The sequence below is a fragment of the Gossypium hirsutum genome, chromosome A05, assembly GCF_007990345.1.
Source record: "Gossypium hirsutum isolate 1008001.06 chromosome A05, Gossypium_hirsutum_v2.1, whole genome shotgun sequence".
NCBI lineage: Eukaryota > Viridiplantae > Streptophyta > Magnoliopsida > Malvales > Malvaceae > Gossypium > Gossypium hirsutum.
The window spans coordinates 40,532,005-40,546,464 of NC_053428.1; the positions used below are offsets into that span (position 1 = coordinate 40,532,005).

General features: G+C 29.6%; 1 protein-coding gene and 1 long non-coding RNA gene across 6 annotated transcripts; both read right to left on the reverse strand.

Moving 5' to 3' along the window:
* Positions 1 to 3,247: 3,247 nt before the first annotated feature.
* Positions 3,248 to 4,366, reverse strand: LOC121228929 (ankyrin repeat-containing protein BDA1-like). The gene is made up of 3 exons (XM_041111958.1): positions 3,749 to 4,366; positions 3,552 to 3,619; positions 3,248 to 3,407 (listed from the first exon to the last, which is right to left on the reverse strand). The coding sequence occupies exons 1-3, from the start codon at positions 4,364 to 4,366 to the stop codon at positions 3,248 to 3,250; spliced, it is 846 nt and encodes a 281-aa protein (XP_040967892.1).
* A 2,344-nt stretch (positions 4,367 to 6,710) lies between these two features.
* Positions 6,711 to 11,231, reverse strand: LOC121229117 (uncharacterized). Of its 5 annotated transcripts, XR_005926653.1 has the most exons (6): positions 10,974 to 11,228; positions 8,877 to 9,808; positions 8,703 to 8,760; positions 8,457 to 8,567; positions 7,189 to 7,325; positions 6,711 to 7,097 (listed from the first exon to the last, which is right to left on the reverse strand). It is a non-coding gene; the product is annotated as an uncharacterized lncRNA (long non-coding RNA). The 5 variants fall into 5 exon arrangements; XR_005926650.1 differs by lacking the exon at positions 8,703 to 8,760 and having other exon boundaries at positions 6,711 to 7,062; positions 9,719 to 9,808; positions 10,974 to 11,231; XR_005926649.1 differs by lacking the exon at positions 8,703 to 8,760 and having other exon boundaries at positions 9,719 to 9,808; positions 10,974 to 11,231.
* Between the last annotated feature and the right edge of the window lie 3,229 nt (positions 11,232 to 14,460).

Sequence of the window (14,460 nt, forward strand, 5' to 3'; positions counted from 1 at the left end):
TTCATTCCAATTTAGGGCAGTTTCAGTTCTCTCAATCCCTTATGATATTGTGTTTATTCTGTGATTATATCTATTTGTATATTGAGGACAATGTACATCTTAAGTGTGGGGAGGATTTTATATGTTTATGCAATATAGCCCTGAATTATTGTTTGTGTTTAAGTAATCTTTTCATACTTAACATTGAAGTAATTTCGTTTTATTTGGAGTTGTTATTGATTTTGTTTTGGGATTTATTTGTGAATGTTTGTGAATTGGTTTATTTATACTTTAAGACACGAGAGAGTTAAGCATGATAAGTTGTTTTTCATAAATTAATATTTTAGGTTGTTGCCTAACTATGTTAAGTATGAGATTTGATTTAATTAGTTTCCTAACTATGTTTCATTATTTGAATTGTTGAATTTTATTTTGTTTAAAAAATATATCAAAAAAAGAAAAAAAATATAAATCAAAAAAAATATTTGATTGAGCTTGAATAATTAGTTTCATATTATGTTGAAAAGCTTAGTTCCATTTGTGATTATTCTTGTTGATGTAATTTCTTTTAATTCAACAATTGATTTTTTTCTAGTTTAGTAACTTATCAACTCGATTCTCGATTATAACCAACTTTTTTGCCTTTTTCCATTCCCTTAACCAAAGCCCCATTACAACCTTGTAAAGACCTCTTGATTGGTGTGTCATCTCATTTTATAGTGGTGGAGCTTTGATGTTTAAGCAAGCCCATGGTAATAGTATTTCTTGTTCAACTATTGAATGCACAATATTTGAACCTTAAACACTTTAAGTGCCTTGAGTGATCTTGAGTGAGGATGTCAATTCTTGTTGATTTTGAAGTTAAGGTAATTATTTAGATAAGGGGAGACACCTATATTTTTAGGCCTTAAAAATTTCGGTTTGGACTGCTTGAATCTTTAGTGTCCTTTTGGTTGAATTTCCAATGCATGATTGCTTGCGAATTATCTAGAAACATTATTGATGAAAATGACAAATTAAGAAAAGTTAATTTGAATGTGGGTTGAGGATTTTGCTTGAGGACAAGCAAACGCTTAAGTGTGGGAATATTTGATAAGTGCCAAAAGTAACATGTTTTAATCTCATTCTTAATGCATTTTTAGATGATTAATCAATGTAAAATGGTGAATTGTATGCTTCTAAGCCTTTAAATTCATGTTTCTATACTTAGGATAGCATTTGGGAGCAAAAGGAGCGAAAAACGAGCGAAAATAAAAAAAATCAGAGTGAGGTACCAGGGGCACACGGTCGTGTAAGCCATACGGGCTGCCACACGGGCGTGTGTCAGACCGTGTCAAAATTGCGATTTGCACTCCAAACAGTGGAGAAACGTAATTTTTAGGTTTTTTGGGCATTTTAAGACATTTATATGACAAAAATAAGAAGAGAGGAGGGACTCATCATAGAATACTCAAGAAAACAACTCGAAAAACACCATTGAAGTGGATTCAGAAGCAGATTTCCATCAAGATTGAAGATTTCCTTTTTATTTCTTTGGAGATTATTATGAATTTCTTTTTTTTTGTGGTTATACTATCTTTGAGATGTTTTTATTTGCTATCATGAACTAATATTCCAAATACCTAGGGAGATGAACCCTAGAATGGATTATGTTATTTGATTTCTATTTTTACTCAATAAATACTTGGATCTTGTTCTCAATTATGTATGTTTAATTCTTGGTTTGATATTTTTAGACTATTAATCCATGTTTGATGTACTTAAATTAGATGAGAAATAAACCCTATTTAAGAGTAGATCTAGCGTAATTGAGTAGAGTTGCATGCAACCCTAGAAATATGACAACATAAATCTACCGGATTAGAGTTAAATCTAATAGGGCGATCCATAGATTGAGTTAATGTGACAATAGGGGTTTTAATTAGAAAGAAACTTCAATTAATCAACCTAGAGTCAGTTGTTCTTAGTCTTGAAGAGATATATTAGCATAATTTTGAGATTTCTACGAATCAAGATACTAAGTGAAGAAATTGCGTAATTTAGATTGATAATGACAGATAAAGTCCAGGTAAATTCTTTTCTGGGTATTGTTTCGCTTCTTGGTTGTTAATCGTTTATTTTCCTGATTTGTTCTTTGTTGTGCTCTTCAGTTAATTTAATTAGTTAATTTTAATTTTTAATCAATCACTTCAATTTGTCTGTTAAATAATAGAAAGACAGTAATTACTATTACTTTTAGTCTTCGTAGGAACTATATCTTTATTCACCGTAGCTATACTATTAATTGATAAGTGCACTTGCCTTTGTCGAATTTTTAGTTAGTTTACGATTGCATTAGTTTATGAATTAAGGGTAATTAGACTCCACAAGCAAGTTGAGATATAAGCATCACATTTATTTATATAACTAATTATTTATGTATTTATTTTACTACACATTATAATACACTTGCCAACCCCTCAACTTGATTGTAGAGTCAAAAATTTCATTGGCGGTGTATCAAATAATTTTCCGTGAATTAAATATAAATCAATTCTAATATATTCCATAAATACCGAAAATAAACTATAAAATAAACATAAAAAATAAAAACCAATAAATTCAATTAAAAAATATATAATAAGTATTTATTCACAAGCCAAATAAATGAAAAATCCATTGATAAAATGGGTTAAGATGTAATCCATTATCTTTTCATCCATTTTTTTTATTAATACAGGAAGCATCACCATTTATATGTGTGTAAAATCAAATATTTGTGAAAAAAGAAATTAAGAGATGGTATCAAGTCTGTATGGCAAAACAAACACCCCGAACGCGCAAAGCGTCTAATGATGCCAACATTGTCGTCCTTGTGAATAACATTATGCATCTGCATCCGATACTGGATTTCGGCTTTCACTTGCAGAATAGATTTGTACATCACATACAATAGTACAAGTAGTGTAAAAAATGGGAGGATTTCAAAAATAACGAGACAAAGGTTCCATAGTGACCAAGGAGTGGATGGCGATAAGATTGTCATGGAGCAGAAATAGGAGATGACCAACAAATAAAGCGGGATCAAAAGGATTTCGAATGGACGGAATTTTAAGAGGAGGAATGCCATTAGAAAAATTGAAAGGCAAAGGCGGTGAAGTTCAAGAAACAAAACAAACCGAACCACTGCGGATTCATGACGTCGTACCGGGTTTTTTCAATTCCAAACCGTAAATAAATTTTAAAATGGTATTATTGTTGTTGTCAGGGAAGAAGTGATTGGTAACAGTTATGTTTGAGATGGTGGTGGTGGTGGTGGTGGTGGTGTTGGGAGATGAACCGGTGGGCTTAACGATGATTGGTGGGTTGCTGTTAAAACTACAGCCATAACCACCAGCATCACCTCCAACGACATGTTGTGCATGCGATCTGCAAGTACTTTTATTCTTCTGAAAAAGTTCACTTTCTTTTTCAACTGCTTAATCTTGGCAAGTTGGCATCATCATCATCATCATCATCATCATCTTTGCCACTCATGTTGATGTCCATCCTTCGTCTTTCAGCCTTTTCTATGATTTGTAGAGGTGTCAAACCTTCCGACTTCCGAGTTCTTAGTTTTTACGTATAACCAAAGTTGTGAATCTAACAACAGTTTTAGTGCCTGCGTCATTGATAAAAGGGAATGCACCTTAACGCAACCAGATAAGTAAGGATTAATATACACATACTACAGTTGCATGCATTGCAACCACTATTTAGCTATAGCAACGGATATTAGAATTGCATGTACCTCATATTGTCCTTTTTTAGCCGCAATATGCAACACAGTGTTGTTATCCTTGTCTGTCCAATTCACTATTTTCTTTTCAAAGTCCAAGATACTACTATGATTACCAGTGCTCCTTTGAAGCCATCCAATTAGGATGTTAAAAGCTTTCATATGGTTCTTAATCGGAGCCAGATGCAGCGCAGTCTCATTCCGAACCGTCACATCTTGGATGCATTTAGGGCAAGCTTGAAGAACCTCGACTAAAAGCTGAGACTCAGAGTTTCCCATTGTAACTACGCAGTGGAAAGGAGTCATCCCTTCCGTTCCTTTGACACGAACCAAATCTTTATCGGTCTGCAACAGTCGAAGCATTAGCTCGGTCTTCCCATTTTCCACCGCCAAGTTCATGGGGCTAAACCCGTCTGGGTTTAGCTTCCTAGCAAAAGAAGGCTTCAAGTTCATCATCTCCATTGCAAACTCAATTTGCCCTTCCTCTGCTGCTATATGAAGTCGAGTATCTGTGAAAGGAATCTCATCAATGCGTTCAAATATGTATGGATCTTCTAGAATTAGAACGCGCAAGCCATCAATCTTTCCTGTTTCAGCTGCTTCTCTCAACCATGGAACCATCTCCACCATATATGTATATTTGATGGGAAGCAATTGGAGAAGTCTCTAAGATTCAATAAGGAAGTAGTATTGCAAATGATGTTGAAATTAGGAGAGTGACGTCCACTTATATAGCCATCCCCATGCAACGTAACGTAAATTGCAGAATAATTGATTGTAAAGAATCTGTCCTAATTGCTTCATTTCAAGTAAAGAATGATTCAAAGTGATGGCTACGATGAAAATCTTCATAGAAACACCTCTCTACTCTCTTATAAAGTAATAAACTAGAATAAATTCAAGGATTACCCAATCTCTTATATATATCAAGTTGGATTTATCATTTTAATTATTAATTCTTATTATCATAATTTAGGTATATTATATGAGTGGGCCAAATTTGATGAAAATGGTAATTTTAAAGAAAATTAAGAAATGGGTCAATTTATGTGATACTTGGGGAAATATGTTGATTTTAGAAAGAGAAGATGAAAACGTGTTCTACAAGACGCGCTTTTTGACCTTTTTAATAATCAGCTCTTTTGATTATATGGTTTAATGTTAGTAGTTTTGTCCTTTAGTCTTGGATTCGATTCTTCTTCTATTCACATTTGTTTTCTTTTTTTTTTCAATGTTGGTTCAAGCTTTGCTTTTATTTTTAATTACTGATTTTAACACATTAGCTCATTTAGTTAAATGGTTAAATAACAGTAATTTTATCTGAGCCCCAGATTCGATTCCTCTTTTATATATAATAATTGTATGTCAAATATTTATTTTCTCCGCCTATATTGTGGGTATGGTGATTTCTAATATTATAAAATCAAATAATTATTTCAAATATCATTATTATTTTTATATATAAAATACTTTAAATATCATTGTTTTTCATCTACGTTGTGGGTATGATATTTCAAATGTTTTTATATGTGAAATATTTCAATTAATTATTTCAAATATCATTATGTTTACATGTGAACTATTTCATATAATTATTTTAAATACACATAGAAAAATATATAATTCTAAAATTTACTACACTCATGATATAGATTGAAAAATAAATATTATACATAAAAATTATATTTACTAAAAACAATGATATTTGGCAATAATTATTTGATTTTTTAAATAAAAGAGTTATTAATTAAAAAATGAATTAAAAATAAAAAAACTTGAAAATAATATATTTATTAATTAAAAACATTAATTAAAAAAATGCTTGAAACAACATGAAATAAAAAATATAAACATGCTTAGAAAAGGAAGCAAACCTAAGACGTAAAGATAAAACCTTTATTATTTAACCATATGATCAAAGAAGCTAACATATTAAAACTAATTAAAAATAAAGGCAAAGCTTGAAATAACATAAAATAAAAATACAAATGTAAGTAGGAGAGGAACTGAATCCAAGACTCGAAGACAAAATCACTAGTATTTAACCATTTGATCAAAAGTGCCAATATGTTAAAAGATTCATAAAGCGTGACATCACTGTAGCAAAATTGACTTTTAGCGGCATTTTCAGTGCCGCTAAAACTATTGGCGGCGTTTTTACAAGCGCCGCAAAAAACATCGTTATAGATAACACCGCTAAAGTTTGCGGCGTTTATTTGAAAAAATGCTGCTAAAGAACATGACCTTTAACGGTGCTTTCTCCACAAACGCCGCTAAAGGTCATTCTTTAGCGGCGCTTTTCCCACAAACGCCGCTAAAGAACATGACTTTTAGTGGCGCTTTCCCCACAAACGCCGCTAAAGAACATGACATTCAGTGGCACTTTTTCCAAAAACACCGCTAAAGCTCATGAAATTTTAAAAAAATAAAATATTATAAAGGTCATGAAAAATATAAAAAAATTTAAAATTCATTATCAAAATATTGAGAAGAATAATATCCATGATATAAATATAAAAATTTTCTATTAAAATTCTATTAAAATTCATTATCAAATTAAATTTTCTATTAAAATTTTAACTTTAAAACTAAATACAAAAATTAATGAATTTAAATTTAGAATTTAAAATAATAAATTAATAACACAATTAAAATCCAAAAGTTAGAACTCAAGTTATCTTAAATATTAAAATAAAAATAAAAATTTAGAATCAAAACTAAAATAAATAATAAAAATTAGATTAAATATAAAGATATCAGTAAAATAAGATACTATAATGAAGTTACTTAAATGAAATAAGGACTTAAATCATAACCATGTAAAATAAAATATTTGAATATCCATTCCCATGTGAAATATCAACATTGATTATTTAAATTGATTAACTAAGTCAAAATTGCAGTTTGTGTTTTTCTTCTTTCAACTCAAAAAAAAAATATTGAAACAAAACAATTAAATAAAAAAATAGAATAATTAGTTGACACGAGATTATTAATAAGTATTTGCAAATATGCAAGTAGATGATTACAAAACAGAGTGTAGTTTTTGATCAACTAATTAGTTGATCCTACTGTAGGTTCTATCCATAATCTGCTTAACTAACATACAAACATAAGACACTCTAATACTTTTTTGCACATAAAATATCTAAAAGTCACACCTGAATTCGGATTCAGAGTACATACGGCGTCAACTGCATGTTGATCAATATCATCCTTATTCGCTGCTGCAATGCCTCCCACAAGCATTCGTAGAGGTAGGAGATAGTCATTATGTGCCTTCTACAAATTGTTCTTGGACCGCAATCTAGTGTAGTTGGTTTTTCCTATTCCATTTGCCACCAGTCAAAACATAAAAGAGCTATTTCCACACAAAAAGTAATCATCAAAACGATATCCAGAAAAACAATATACAGTTAAATTAGGAGAATGTAGAGAATACAAAATGATACCGTTGTTCTTAAATCCCACAACATTACTTTCCCATCATAAGATGAAGACAGTAAATGAAGAGGAGACGTATTGTGCCACTTGCAAGCTGAAATCCAATGACTATGTGAAGAGAACTAAAACACGGGTGCCAATGTTCCTTGAAAAGTAGAAAAAAAGTTTCAAGTGAGATGGAGTTTTAGTGGTTTCATGTGCCTGCACATATAACAAGTAGGAGAAAAAGAAGCGAAAAGAAAAAAAATGAAAGCAACCTAAGAAATAGTATCCTTTTATCCTTTTTTTCTCGGATGAGCAAAAATGGTACATCAAAAAATGGAACAACCAAACATCAAATTAACAATAATGATTATGACAAAGACCTCATTCAACTAATTTGATATAATTTAATCAATTAATTCAATAGTCAATTAACAATATTAACTATTATGGTTAAAATTCTAAAATTTATATTTTTAAAATATATAAATTCTAATAATAAAATTCAAATCAGCATTTTGATAGAGTCAACAATACTAACTGATTGAACTAACAAATAACAATTAAATTATGTCAAATCAAAGTATAATGATTAAATATTAAATTTTAGCATGATAGAGGGAGAAAACTATAATTTGACCATTTTATTGGTTATTTCAATTTAATTTCAATTTATTCAAATAAATTGATTTCAATTTGATTCACTGTTTGTAAGTTAGAAAACTATAATCATCTGAACCAAACTAAATTCTATTTTTATTTATTTTATAACTAATTCCTTTTACAAATATAAAAATAAAAAAATTATTTAAATTAGTAAAAAAGTTAAAATACTTTATACAAATATATTTTAAAAACTAATTAATCAAATGTATACAATGTTAACTAGTGCTAAGAAGTGGTATTTACCTCACATATCACAAATCTTTCAGTCTGCACCATATCATTAAAAATAAGTTCAAATCACAAATGATCAACACAAGCAGCATACTTCTTGATGGCATTTCTATCTAGCTAATCCTCATTAATATATTTTATACATTTCTTATGCATCATGGTATTTCTTTGTTTTTTTCCATTACTTTATATTGTGTTTTATTACAATCTATGCTAATACGATATGCATGAGACTAAGTTTGCAACAATAGGACAAGCATGGATGTAGCCAAATCATCTAGCAGATCATAAAATATGGGACTGTAGTACAAATTCTATTTAATAGAATTATACTGAAGATGGATATTCTTGAAGAACAAAAAGGCTTTTTAACAATATAAACCAAAAAGAAACTTACCCTGGGTAGTTCCAATCCTCTTTCTTCATTTGAACATCATCCGTAACAACCCTCTTTGGACCCTCTGCTTTACACTTTAAGCACCTTGTATATCTAGAAAAGTTCATGAAACTGCACTTGTAACATAAAAAGCAATGAATAGCCAAGGTAGAATAGAGATAGGACAGTTAAGTGTAAAGTCCAAAAGATAGATATAGGCATTCATACATATAGGCAGTCACACATAAAACGAAATTCTTAACCAACCTGCAATGTACAAGAAGTAACAGATAGCCATTTGATACTTGATAAGGCTACTAACAAACTAATACAAAAATTATCAATGACACGAAAAGGAATCGTAAGAAAAGAGCATGTGGATAAAATTAACATTACAATTTTAAAAAATAAAAAATAAAAGAAAATAAAAGATTAACTAACCTTCTGGTTATCTAGGCTTTCTGTGTATTTGAGTAGTATTTGTAGTTTGTATTTAGTTTCTTAGATCTTGAGTGGTAATTGATAGAGCAATTGAAAGAAAATAAGAGGGGAATGAACTTGATACAACATTACTGCTGATAAATATGATAAAATTGGAACTATACAAGATATATTTGGCAACAATGAATTCTGTAACTAAAACATATTCAAGATCTAAACACACATCTGCCCTTGGATTAAGTTGACCTCATTTCTTTGGCCAAAGACTATATCTGACTTTGGCAAGATCATATATATATATATGTATGTATGTATGCATGTTTTGAGTTATAGAATTGATCAATCAATGAATAAAAATAGCATCATCATGATGTCTGTCAAGACAAAATATGTAATGCCATAATCTAAACCTGATAGAAAAAACTATGATCTACTAACACAACTTCAAGGAATTTGATTTAAGCAACTTGATAACCATTTCATGGAAGATAAGAAGTCCTTCAAGGGAAGGCAAAGCCCTTATTAGTTTTATTATCAAAGGACAGTGAAGTTCAGGTCATGATTTTTGTAAAAGCCAACCCACTTCTTTAAATAATGAAAGGACAGACCAATACTAATGACACACCACTTCTTTAAATCAAATCATTGTGATAAAAACATAAAAAAATAACTTAACAAAATAATTAATGAGTAACAAAAATAACTTTTCATTTTATAAAGCTTGCAAAAAGTTTGGTAGTCATGGACATGGAGGTACAGGATAATGCAATTCATATGATGTATAATTATGTCATTCAAATGATAAAGCTTAGAACTTAAAAATTAAACTGAATATACTCAACAGTTTTAGGATTGGGATCAAGGAGCTTCTTTATTAATGAATTTGCTTCTAGAGAAAACCAAAATGGAGAAGAAAATTGACTAGCGCTAATCTGCACGTTGAACAGAGAAACAATTAGTTTCACAGCTAACACCATAACGATTAACATGGAAGAAAAGAGGAGATTCAAGTGTGGCCACTGGAAGATATCCATTGGAATTCGTAATGAAGAATGAAGATAGACAAAACTATAATGCAAGCTGTGTTTTCTGTGCTTTCGTTAGATGAACATGGTGCATGGGAAATAGCAAAATGAAGCATAAAAGGAGGGCATAAAGCATGAAATAGCAAAAATTTCTTAATCAGAGATAAAGGTGAATCATTTTTTAATAGCAAGAATCTATACTTATTAGGCAATTAACATGACAGTATATTTAAAAACTGTTACAAGAATTTGACCAAATATGAATCCCAATATTCCTCACTGTAAACCTTTTTAATCCCTTTTTTGGTTTTCATTCTTTTCACCTGAATGTCTAGAATCGTTCCACCGATACTGCTAAATAACAAGTTCTATTTCTACCCTATTACAAAAAAACAAGCACAAATTCATTTTATGAAGTGAAAGAAACAAGTATCATGCAGTAAAAAAGAACAACTAGGAAAAAGTAAATATTTTTGTTGGCTTTTCTAATTTAAAAATCTAAATACACAAAAACGTATAGTGGATTTGTAATTGCAAATAAACAAACAACAAATTGGAACAGTGCACGTAGACTTCTGTTGTTACCTTAACTTGCTTTAGACTAAATTAATAATAATCCCTGCGGGGTTTTTAAATTTTCTTTATATTATCTACATTCTCTTTAGTGTCTACTTGATATCAACTTAATTAAAAAAATTCAGAATTTAATTACAATAAACTGATAAAAATAATGCAGTTAATAAATAGATTTGTTTATGAATGTGTTTAAACTTTCTTCTTTTTCATCCGAATATGAAGTTGAAATTTTTTTTAGACTAACCTAACCCCACTCGGTTGAATTAACTTATTGGCCTAAAAAGTGAAAAACAAAGAGAAAATTAAGATTTGGTGGAGAAATAATATAGAGCAACACAATGAATTTCAGTTCAGGAGGAGTCAAATGGGAAGCGGAGTTGAATCAACACAGACCAGAGGCTGAAGCTTTAGAAATATTTTCAGGCATTTTAAAAATAATGTGATTGAAATTCGTTTTTTTATAGACTTGAAATAAGCTACAGAGAGTGAAATTTACCTATTGGTTACGGCAGCGGAGAGCGACGGCGACGGGACGCAATAGAGACTACAAAGGACGGTGATGAGTAGGTGGTCGGGTCGACTGAGGAGCTTCAGATGCCTAGGGATTTTGGGGGAAATTTGTTTTGGGGTTTTGGCCAAAATGGCTGTGTGTTTGGGGAAATCTATTTTGGGGTTTTAGGGGAAATGGCTAAGTGTCAGGCATGACACAAGAAGATGAAATTTAAGAAAGGAAAACGACGCCATTTTCATTAAACTATAGTGTTTTCTGCAAAAAAACGCCACTAATAGCCTGCTTTTTGCGGCGTTTTTTTTTTTTAAAACGCCACTAATCTCTTAGTTTTCATATTTATTTTTATTTTCTATAATTTGATAGCCATAATAATTAACTTATGATAGTCAGTATTTAATAATATATATATATAAAGTTTATCTATTATCTCTTAAATAATTTAAACTATAATCATAATTTTAATATATTAAGATTAATATTATCTCTTTTACAATTATATAAGAAATCGTTTAATATATAAATTAAATAATATTAATTAATCTAAACCCTAAACCTCTAACCCCTACCCTCTAAACCCTAAATCTTAAACCTTAAACCCATAACACATGTCCCCTTAACCCTTAAACCACTGACCATTAACCCCTAATCCCTAACCCATAATCCTTAAACCTTAAACCTTAAGCCCCAACATTTAAACCATAAACCATAACCCCTAAACCCATAATCCATAAACCTTAAAATATTAACTCATAAACTATAAACCCCTAACCCCTATCCCCTTAACCCTTAACCCCTAACCACTAACCACTAAATCTTAAACCCTAACCCTTAAACACTAAACTCATAACCACTAAACCTTAAAATATTAACTCATAAACCATAAACCCTAAACCATAATGATAATTAATTCAATATTTTAAAATTAATATTATCTCTTTTACGATTATATAAGAATTTATTTAATATATAAATTGCCAAACAATCAGTCATATACCCAAAAAGTTTTAAAATTATTTTAAATAATAGTATTTTAATTTTTTTCATTTTTAACATATATTTTTATATATTTTAATTTTTAAATTTTTCTACGTGTCATTATTTTTTTGAAGAATTTAAATATTCAATTAAAAATAAATTGTATTTTAATTAATATAAATAAACCATTTAAATAATAAATATACAGATAAAATGTTTTTATGGCTTTTTTAAAAAACGCCGCTAATGCTCGATCTATAGCGGCGCTTTTTTAAAAACACCGCTAATGCTCGATCTATAGTGGAGTTTTTAAAAAGTGCTGCTAATTCTCGATCTGTAGGGGCATTTTTAAAAAAGCGTCGCTAATGCCACTAAGCGGCAACGTCTTGTTGAATTTTTTTGCGACGTTTTCCAAAAATGCCGTTAATGCTAGACATATAGCGGCGCTTTGGTAAAAGCGCCGCTAATGCTCGATCTATAGCGGCATTTTTGGAAAAGCGCCGCTAATGCTTGATCCATAACGGTATTTTTTATTCAAACGCCGCGAAAAACCTATTTTGCTGTAGTGCATGTAAGATGTATTTTCTCCAAAATCAACTTATTTCTTTAAATATTGAGAAAAAAAAACACTACATTTCCCTAAATATTTTTTAAATCAACATTTTCTCCAAATTTACTTGTATGATTCTACCCTTCTCAAAACAAAAATCACAATAATTGGTTTGAAATGATAAATATATAAAACTAGTTCCATACATTTTTGTGAATTAATGGAAACAAAGAGTACAAAATTTGATTGTAAAGAACATATGGTTGTTGCTTCAGTTTGAGCAAATAATGATTCAAAGATGAAAAGCAAACTAATGTGGAAGACAGTTTAGAGGGATTTTATTACCCAATCCTCAAAGAAAAGAATTAATTAAAGCATTTTTGTCAGAAAGTCTCCTTTCTTTAAGATTAAGATTAAATAGAGTTATAAAATTGCATTTATTCACCATACTTCCAGGGCTTCGAAATAAAGTTCAATTCATATGTGGAAACCATTTTTTTAAAAAGGGTTGACTTTTTGTTTGAAAACGAAAACAAAAATGGGAGTCGTCACCAATCCTTTTTTATGAGGTATGATCGAGTCACCTCATAATTTGATCATTTTAATAAACGGTTTGATTTACTAAAACAATGATTTTCGGTCTACAAAATCCAGGTAAACGAGTTCGGGAGCCAGTTACATACGAGGAAGGGTTAGCACCCTCGTAACGCCCAAAATTGGTACCTAATTGATTAATTAATGTCTTAATGTCGAAAATTGAAAATTTGAAGAGATTTTAAAAATAAGATCGTTTATTAAAACATTACTGAATTGAATTTTTACAAAAAAAGGTATATTTTACGTTAACTAAGGAAAAGTGTCATGTCCTATAAGTTAGGACACAACGCCTTAAATTCTCGAAACGAGAATAAACACCAAAAATTTTATTTATTTTAAAAGATATTTGGTTATCTCGGTTTTAGAAAGAAATCATATTCCGTAGGTTAGAACACAATTTTTCTAATTCCAAAATAATGAAAAATAATCTCGGTTTAAAAATCTCTTTTTTATATACATTATGCGAAAACAAATAACTTTTGAAATATCGTGTAATTAATTTATTCGGGTATGGTAAAAAGGCTGAAAGGTTTTAAAAAAATCATGTTTAGCAAATACATAAATTCGTAGTGATAATGACATAATATGTTTAATAAAATATAAAAGATATGATAGTAATAATAAATTACGGTACTAATATGCATGATAGAATAATAATAATGAAGATGATAATGTAATAAAAATAATACTAATACTAATAATAATAATAATAATAATAATAATAATAATAATAATAATAATAATAATAATAACGAATAACCTAAATTTTCGAAGGTATATAAAAAGATATAAATAAATAAATAAATAAATAAATAAATACATAATGAAATAACAATAATGAGGACAAAAATAAAATAAAAATAAATAAAATAATAAAAAGGAATAATAAATGAAATAACAAATAAATATCAGTAAAAGTTTAATTAAAAATTGAGAATAAGCAAATAAACAAAGAAATAAAGAAATTTTGTATAAAATGGTTTAATAATAATAATAATAATGATAATTGAAGTTAAATAGACTAATGACTAAATTGAAATCGAAGTGAAGTTAGGGGGTTCAAATTGTAAATAAAAGAAAATAAGGATCAAAATGAAAGGAGCGAAAACTAATGGGAGCTGAAAGGGAAAATATCCCTGGTCCTTTATGCGCAGTGTTTCTGTGCCAAATCGGGGGACTAAATTGAAAATAAAATAAAACTAACGAGGTAAAAATTAAAAAGGAAAAAGGACTTGATTGGAAACCAGTTAAAAAGAGGAAGGACCAAAGGCGCAATAAGACCATTTTTTAAAAACACGCGGATAAACGGTACCGTTTTGGCACTTAAATGGCCAAAGTGAAACGGCGTCA

Coding starts and splice junctions, on each gene's coding strand:
- LOC121228929 (XM_041111958.1), bottom strand. CDS start 4,366: ATGGTGGAGATGGTTCCATGGTTGAGAGAAGCAGCTGAAACAGGAAAG. Junction 3,620..3,748: donor CTAAAAAAGGACAATATGAG/GTACATGCAATT, acceptor TCAATGACGCAG/GCACTAAAACTGTTGTTAGA. Junction 3,408..3,551: donor AAGAACTCGGAAGTCGGAAG/GTTTGACACCTC, acceptor GAACTTTTTCAG/AAGAATAAAAGTACTTGCAG.